The following is an 8,244-nucleotide window of genomic DNA, read 5'->3' as shown; positions in this document are numbered from 1 at the left end:
AAATTGCTTAACATAGGTAGTAATCGGGTAGTTTTGTACAATAAATCTGACATATTAGAATCAATAGTGTCTCTCAAGGTAGGACTAACAACTAAACCAAGATATTTAGCTTTGGGACCTGGTATAAGCACAATTTGGACCAATGGACTGGTAATTGGAAATCCACTCCTGGTCTGGTTCCTGTACCTTTAATGGCAGCCGTATTCAGTAAATCACCCCCCCCCCCCGTATATAACTCAAATTTGTGTGTCACATTTGGGTTGCATGGCTAGACTTATAAGGGCCCTAGTGGTTGTTAGCCAAGTATACACCTATGAACCTGTAAAACAATGCCTTCAGTATCAAGTGTGTGGTCCTGTGTTACACACCATGAGATGACTGTTTTACTGAAACTACAAGAAAGACTAGAGGACAAACCAAACAGGTAAAATATTTCTAAGATGTTACCAGAAAATGAAGGCAGGTTTTAGTTCAAGAGGAAATAATTTGTTTCATGAATGTAAAGAAAATTGTGTTATGTGTTGAGCTTCAAAAATGTAACCACAGTGCACCCTGCTGGAAGAAAGCTGATAAGTAAAGAATTTTACAACTGTGTATGCTCTCAAGCTCGGAGACAGGATGTCCGCGCTAGGAAATTCTTTCTATTGTTTTAAGACATAGATAATTACTAGGTTTCGCATGTAAAGTGTCTTTTATTGCTGTGACTTCCTGGCATGTGCAAGATCAAAAAGAAATGTTAAATTCTGAGTTCTGTTAGCCTGGGAACTAAATCAGGGAAGTGTCAAGAATTATGTAATCTGAAATGACTCTGCAGTAATGTGTAATATCAATTTAAGTGCTATCTCAGAAAGTAAGAACAGCATTTTGTATTTTGTTTGAACCTGAACACATCAGCTCATCAGCACTTTGCCTTTGCTCTATAAGCAGAATTTAGAACAGTGATTTCTCTTAGAGATAGATAGAAATATAGCCAGATTAGTCTAGCTGTTTTCTATATTTATGTAAGACTATCCTACAATGTTGTTTTAAAGTATTTTCTGTGATGTCTGAACTCTCTGTCACCGTGTTGAATGAATAATATTTATTATTAAATATTTTAAACATTTCAACTGTGGCTGTTTTGTGTAGAGATAATTTAAGCTCTGAAAGTACTTGCATGTATTTGGTGACACTGTATTGACCACTCCTAAATAGCCTTCAAGTCTCAGTCACACTAACCAATTGGATAACAGTAACATTGCACAGTAGAATTGGGCACCCTTTGGTAAGGGCCTTTATAGTAGCTGATGAGTAGTTGGTGGCAGGTGGTACTACCATATAGTCTGGGTAGAAAGGAGCATAGCTGGAGATCCTGTGCCAGCCTTCCCCAGGAGTGTGTGTGTGTTTGTATATAAACCAGATCTCAAAGTCAGTGTGTGTCAGCTACTTGAGCAGGGACATCAAAGCACTGGTTGGACAAAGAGGGTACTGGAGGTTTTGACTTGACTACTCAGCTGAGATCTGAACCCTATATCTGTGCCAGTGGGGAGTCTTATTGGGGATCTGGAGAGAAAGGAAGAAACCAGCCCTAGACTGACTGTAATCTTTGTGTGCTCTTAAGGGAAATTGTACTTTACTGAGTGTGTACTTGTTATCCTCCCAATGTGGATGCCCCTCACTGGTGCTAGTGGTGAGGATTGATTACTGGGCCAGTGCACGGGCCTCACATATTAATTGTTTGGCAGTGAATGGATATCCACATCATATATTAATTGTTTGATAGTGGTGAGTTAGCCACACTACATACTAATTGGCTTGCAGTGGTGTGGATAGTGAATTCCTGTAGCTTGTGTACAGTGATCACTGAAGGTGTTTTTGTACTCTAAATCAGCCATGCAGTGAAAATTCAGAGTTCAGATCACAATTGTTTTATTTCTTTTGTTAGCTTTGTTAGTTAGGGAGAGCAGGCAAGCATGTCAGCAGGGGAGTATGGCAAGGTGACAAGGAGTCAATTGGCTAAGATGTGCCAGGCTAAAGGACTGGTACATGGAAACCTCACTAAGGCAGACATGACTGCAGCTTTGGTCACAGCTGCATCGAAGAATAGCAACCAGGCAGATGATCAGACTGGCTGTGGAAATGTACAACATTCAGAGAATGGACAGCTCAACTTTTCTACAGATGACTTAAAAATCCATCTGGAATTAAAGAGACTTGAGTTGGAGGCCAAGCAGTTGGAAATAGAAGCAGCAGAGAGACCTCTAGAGAGAGAGGAAAATGAGAAACTGTGACATCTGCAGGCTGAGGAGAATAAGAAACTGCTACACCTGGAAGATGAGGAGAAGGAGAGGCAGAAGCAGCGTGAAAAGGAGATGCTGACTCTTCACCAGAGTCATGGAGGTAATGGGGAAGGGAGTAACTGGACACCAGAAGCACAAAAGGTCAGTAAATTTCTTCCACAGTTTACAGAGGAAAATAATTTTGATAGTTTCATTCATATGTTTGAGAGGGTATGTAAACAGTATGATGTTGACCAAATGCTCTGGGTACAGTTCCTGACCTCCTTATTCCATTGTAAAGCTGTAACTGCGTTGTCCAGGTTATCTGATCATAATTTTTTAAACTATATTGTTGTAAAGAATTGTTTGCTAGAATTATTTAAGCTAACACCTGAAGCTTATAGGAAAAGATTTCATGATCCTAGAGGCAAGGCAGATGAAAGTGTGTGTGAATATGTTGCTGAACTAAGCACTTATTTTCATAGATGGGTGAGTGGATGTCAGGTCACCACTTTGGAGGGCTAGCAGACCTTTTGGTGAGGGAACAAGGCCTTAGCACTTTGCCTGAGAACATGAGGATCTGGTTAGCTGATAGACAATGCTCTACTGTAGATGAGCTGGAGAAGAAGAGAGACCTATACCTAGCAAGCTGGACATCACTGCATAGGAAATGGACACCTAGTGCTGCTTATGGGACTAAAGGAACCCATGGTGGGCAGCCCAGACTGCCCCAACAGAATCTGTCAATAGCAGGGGAAGCCACTAGTCCAGGTACACATCCAGGACCTAGGGTTAAATGTTTTGAACACAAACAGTTGGCCCATGTGGCATATAGATGTCCACGGAGGCAAAGTGGGGAACAAAAGGTGAGGGAGCCAGTAAGTGGGAAAGACAAAATGCCAACAGTAGGTTGTCTTGAGACAACAAGGGCACCAAACTACCACAATAGGTTATATCCTGTCATAGTGAATGGCAAAAAGACCATTGCTAAGAGCGACACAACCTCTGACATTACCATCGTGAAGCCTGCAATTGTTACAGAGGAGCACTACTTGCCTGGGTAGTCTACTCCAATCAGAGCTTTAGGAGGTACCCCATTCCAAATACCTTTGGCTATGGTTCACCTTGACTGGGAGGGTGGAAAAGGAAGCCAGCAAGGAGGTGTGTTTGAGGGGATCTAGGACTATTAACCAAAATCACTATTTACTGAAACACAAACGCTCGCCCACAGTTTTGCAAAAGTGCTTTTCACTGAAAATGCACTTTCACAAAACATTAATAAAAAAATAAAAAACATAACAAACTTAAAAAAACAACATTAATCATGTTTATGCCCCCCCTGCACTCCCCATGTGGGGAGCTGCAACCCCCCACCCCCCTACTTTTATATTCTCACTCCAAGATTGCATTACAGTGGGGAAAAGGAAATATTCCCTTCTCCCCACTGTGCCACCATCTCACCAACAGCCCTTTTGTGATTTTTTTTTACTTTTTATTTCTCTTTCATGAAAGTGCATTTTCAGTGAAAAGCACTTTCGCAAAACTCTGTGCGAGCATTTGTGTTTCGGTAAATAGTGATTTCAGTAAACAGTCCTGGACCCGTTTGATGATATCCCTGCAAATGTCCTGATAGGGAATGATTTTGATAATGCCGTACCATGTGCTCATGCAGTCACACGCAGTCAGCCTTGGAGACAGGCATGTGAGTAATGTAGCCTGGAGGAGACCCAGACAGACAGCACATTTGCAGCCAGAACTGGTGAAGTGGTTACTTCAGGGAGGGAACTACTCTGTAGCAGTGAGACTGAAGGTGAGCCACAGCTGCTTGTGGGTACTGATGTTCCCTTGGACAGAGTGACTGCAAGAGCAGAGGTGATTAGTAGTACCCAGTATTGCTGTGACTTCCTGGCAGGTGCAAGATCAAAAGGAAATGTCAAATTCTGAGTTCTGTTAGCCCGGTAACTAAATCAGAGAAGTGTCAAGAATGATGTAATCTGAAATGACTCAGCAGTAATGTGTATTATCAATTTAAGGGCTATATCAGAAAGTAAGAACAGCATTTTGTATTTTGTCTGAACCTGAACACATCAGCTCACCAGCACTTTGCCTTTGCTCTGTAAGTAGAATTTAGAACAGTGATTTCTCTTAGAGATAGATAGAAATATAGCCAGATTAGTCTATCTATGTCCTATATTTATATGAGACTATCCCACAATGTTGTTTTAAAGTATTTCCTGTGATTTCTAAACTCTCTAATGTCACTATGTTGAATGAGTAAGTATTGTCTTGTGTTTTTATTATTTATTGTTAAATATTTTAAACCTTTCAACTGTGGCTGTTTTGTGTAGAGATAATTTAAGCTCTGAGAGTACTTGCACATATTTGGTGATACTGTATAGGCCACTCTTAAATAGCCTTCACGTCTCAGTCACACTTACCAATTTGATAACAGTAACATTGCACAGTAGAAATGGACACCCTTTGGTAAGGGTCTTTATAGTAACTGATAAGAGTAGTTGGTGGCAGGTTGTACTACTGTATAGTCTGGGTAGAAGGGGGCATAGCTGGAGAACCTGTGCAAGCCTTCCCCAGGAGTGTCTGTGTGTTTGTTTATAAACCAGATCCCAAAGTATGTTTGTCAGCTACTTGGGCAGGGACAGAAAGCCCAGGTTGGACAGAGAGGGTACTGGAGGTTTTGGCTTGACTACTTGGCTGAGATCTGAACCCTGTAGCTGTGCCAGTGCGGAGTCTTATTGGGGATCTGGAGAGAAAGGGAGAAACCGGCCCCAGACTGACTGTGATCTCTTGGTGCTCTTAAGGGAAATTCTACTTTACTGTGTGTGTACTTGTTATCCTCCCAATGTGGATGCCCCTCACTGGTGCTAGTGGTTAGGATTGAGGTTCCTTGATTACTGGGCCAATGCATAGGCCTCACAACTCAAAGGAACACTTCTCAAAAGTTGAGGACAGCTTCCTTGGGGAGTATTATGGGTCAGGGAGGCTTTTTTGTATTGTGTTACCATGGAATCAGATTAAATGCAGCTGAATTAGTGGTTACATGAATGTCAATGAAATGCAGTAATGACAGTAATGGCATTATTGAGTCATATTTAATTACAATTGCGTACGTATTTGTATGTCAACAAGCTTGGTTCTGTAAAATGGACGTGTAAGCTATTTACACAACAGAAACATACTATTTGCAAAGAGGAACACATGCCAGTTTGTTGTATGGGATGCTCGTTGCCGTTTTTCCATACTTAGGGGAGCCAGGAACTATGCAGGCTTCCTGTGAACTTCGCTTACAACCTGTGTCGTGTGTGTGTCTTTATCACTGTTCTTTTACGTGAACGCGCTCAGTACCAGCCAGAATGAATATGAATGCTTTATTCCTTACTAATATTATTTGATGCCTTCGCTGTCCGTAGTAGGTACTTCAGAAAGGTTTCGGAGAAAACTTATCAGTATCCCGGCAGCCGTAATGTCCATTAGAGTTCACCTGATCCCTCCCGTCAGATCGCCCGGTCAGCAATTCTTGACAAGCTGCTGTGGTCTGGAACGTCAAGAAGGAAACTCAAAGCTGCATGTAATGGGCAAGGGGTGAGATGGAAAAAAAGCATCACCTGGCGTAGCTGGAAGGTACAAGGTGAAGCTCAGTGCTCGGACTGTTCGGGCTATGCAAGCAGTGTCTTTTAGTTGTCAACGCCACGCCACCAGACTTGATCTCCTACGTAGTGCACGTAATTCTCACCTTTGAAATTTAACAAGAAAAATAATAAAGTGTAAAATGTGCATCAGTCAAATCAATAATTTTAGTAATGCATTCGAATTATAAATAAAATATCTACACATTTGCTACCTTATTGTTGCAGATGAAAGATGTCACTTTGTTTAACTGTGTTCGTCGAAATCTGTTCATGTAACAAACTTTAAATGAAGTTAAGAGTGAATGGTGGGAGGGGGGGTCTTCGTTTGCATCTGGTTAGAGCAACAGTGCTGAGGTGCACAGAGATAGCCCTGTTGCTATATTTATCGCCCTCCTTTGCCATAAAAGGTCGGGTCTGTGGCTCAGTCGTTCCAGTGACTGCAGGCATTATTTTTGTTCTGGACATTGGAGTCCAGGCCATACTACCGTTCCGATCTATCTCTGCTGGATTCAGCTTTTGCTGGGTTTTATCTCTATCATTTTATATGAAAAATAATCTCCGGATTTCTAGCTCGGGTAAGTGATGCATTTCTGAAAATGTGTTTCTGGCTGCTCTGGGGCTTTAAGTCTGGTGGCATTTGTTGGAGGAATTTGCAGCACCGCTGTTATCACCACTCAGAATCTGCATAAGGATTTGTGCAGGACACACCATTAAGGTTATTAATGAATAGTGCCGCCAAATGCTAAACTGAATGCTGACTCAGCAACGTAGTTCTGGAATAGTGGATTGGACTGCTCGGGAAAAATAAACTCTGTTATTAATTTAACAGCTATATTAGTGAATTCTAATGTTCTATGAGTATGTGTGTGTGGAAAATGCTGGATTCAGCAGTCCCAAAGTGAAAGGCTGTCTCAGAAGTCAGTTTTTGGTGCTCTCTAAAAAAAGTTAACAGGAAAAGTTTTACTGAAATAACTCACAGTGTTACATTCAGGTTAAAGGACTTTTACATTATTTGTTATTTTATTTCTTTATTTTAGTTTAATTAACCTGTCAAATTTAACAAGACTTTCTACATTTTCCTACATCAGACTGGATCAGTAGAGTAAGAAACAGCAAAACATGTATTTATAAATTTAAATGGGTAATATACCTTCTTTTAAAGATACGTGGTTTTAAATAACATAGTTTCCAACAATATCCTAGAACTTTTAATAAATGGAGTGTTCACTACTCCCTTGCTTTGTATCTCTCTCTAAGCAGGTTGTAAAAAGAAGCACCACTGCAATTTTATGTTGTCTGCAAGATAGAGCCAGGAAATTTGCTTTTGAGCTCACAACTTGTTTTTGATCTGTTTCTCTTAAGGCTCCTTTTGTTAAAAGTACTTCAGGATACTCTCTTCCTTCTGTCAGTATGTCCCTACCTTTCTACCAGAAACACCACCAGCATTATGACCGTGCATATCGGAGCACTGACTTGCAGTTAGCTGTGAAGGAGTACAGCCTAGAAGAGAAGCACCAGAAATCATCCAGCAGTCACAAGTAAGAGACTTAATCTGCATGTTTGCATAATGACTTCAGCTATTGCATTTCAAGTCAGTTTTGTCTTCAAGACATTTTAAACAGCACAACTCATTTCAGTTTATGGGCATATTCATAAAGCTATTTATTTATAATTTGGTAGGAGAACCAGCCTATTCCAGACCCTTCTCAGTTGCGGCCCAGACTATCACCAGTTTCACACTGAAAGTGATTTTGTGTGTGTGGGGGGGGAGAAAGAGGGACGGAGAGAGAGAGAGATGGGGGAACAGAGCACAAGTGTGGGGGTTTAACTGTTGGGATCAGGGTGATGACCATAGTGAATGCTTTTCCCATTACTCAGTCTCATTAAGTTAGTTTTAAAATGTGTTGATACTACAGCACTGTGGAAAAGACAAGTGAGTGCAAGCAGTGCATGGCTCCCGTTAATATAAATTCTCACTGTTAGCAAAATATTTACTGATGCAATAGGTTTAATTCTTGCAACATGAATCCTACTGTTTTTGTTGTTACTGCAATCCCGTATTAATTGCTATAGTCTTCATGTCACATAGGATTTTGTACATCACAATGGACTTATAAACGTTTGACAGTCTTAATTTTAAAAATTCCCTGCAAAGGAATGTTGTTTTAGCATTATGTTTCCACAAAGTTTCTTTGTATGAGACACATCTGTGTCCTTCAGGGCCAGTTATACCATAGAGTATGTTGCCACAAAAATAACAGAGTAAAACAAAACCATATATACACAAATACAGTCATTTTCTTTTTTAACAAATAGAGTTCAGAATGAAAGAGGACCAT

General features: G+C 40.7%; 1 protein-coding gene across 2 annotated transcripts in view; it reads left to right on the top strand.

The window, feature by feature from the left end:
• Window positions 1-6,330: 6,330 nt before the first annotated feature.
• MYOM1 (myomesin 1) overlaps window positions 6,331-8,244 on the top strand; it is an 848,953-nt gene continuing 847,039 nt past the window's right edge. Inside the window, exons 1-2 of one of the 2 annotated variants that reach the window (XM_044065566.1) lie at window positions 6,331-6,480; window positions 7,268-7,443. In XM_044065566.1, coding sequence (XP_043921501.1) covers window positions 7,316-7,443 — 128 coding nt within the window. In that variant the 5' untranslated portion in view covers window positions 6,331-6,480; window positions 7,268-7,315. Of the gene's footprint in view, window positions 6,481-6,753; window positions 6,897-7,267; window positions 7,444-8,244 lie in introns of those variants that run through there. The other variant, XM_044065567.1, reaches the window with a different exon arrangement.

Source organism: Protopterus annectens, chromosome 3.part0, assembly GCF_019279795.1.
Source record: "Protopterus annectens isolate FY-2018-M chromosome 3.part0, PAN1.0, whole genome shotgun sequence".
Lineage (NCBI taxonomy): Eukaryota > Metazoa > Chordata > Ceratodontiformes > Protopteridae > Protopterus > Protopterus annectens.
The sequence above is the reverse complement of the archived record's forward strand: the minus strand, read 5'-3'. Positions and strand labels throughout refer to the sequence as shown.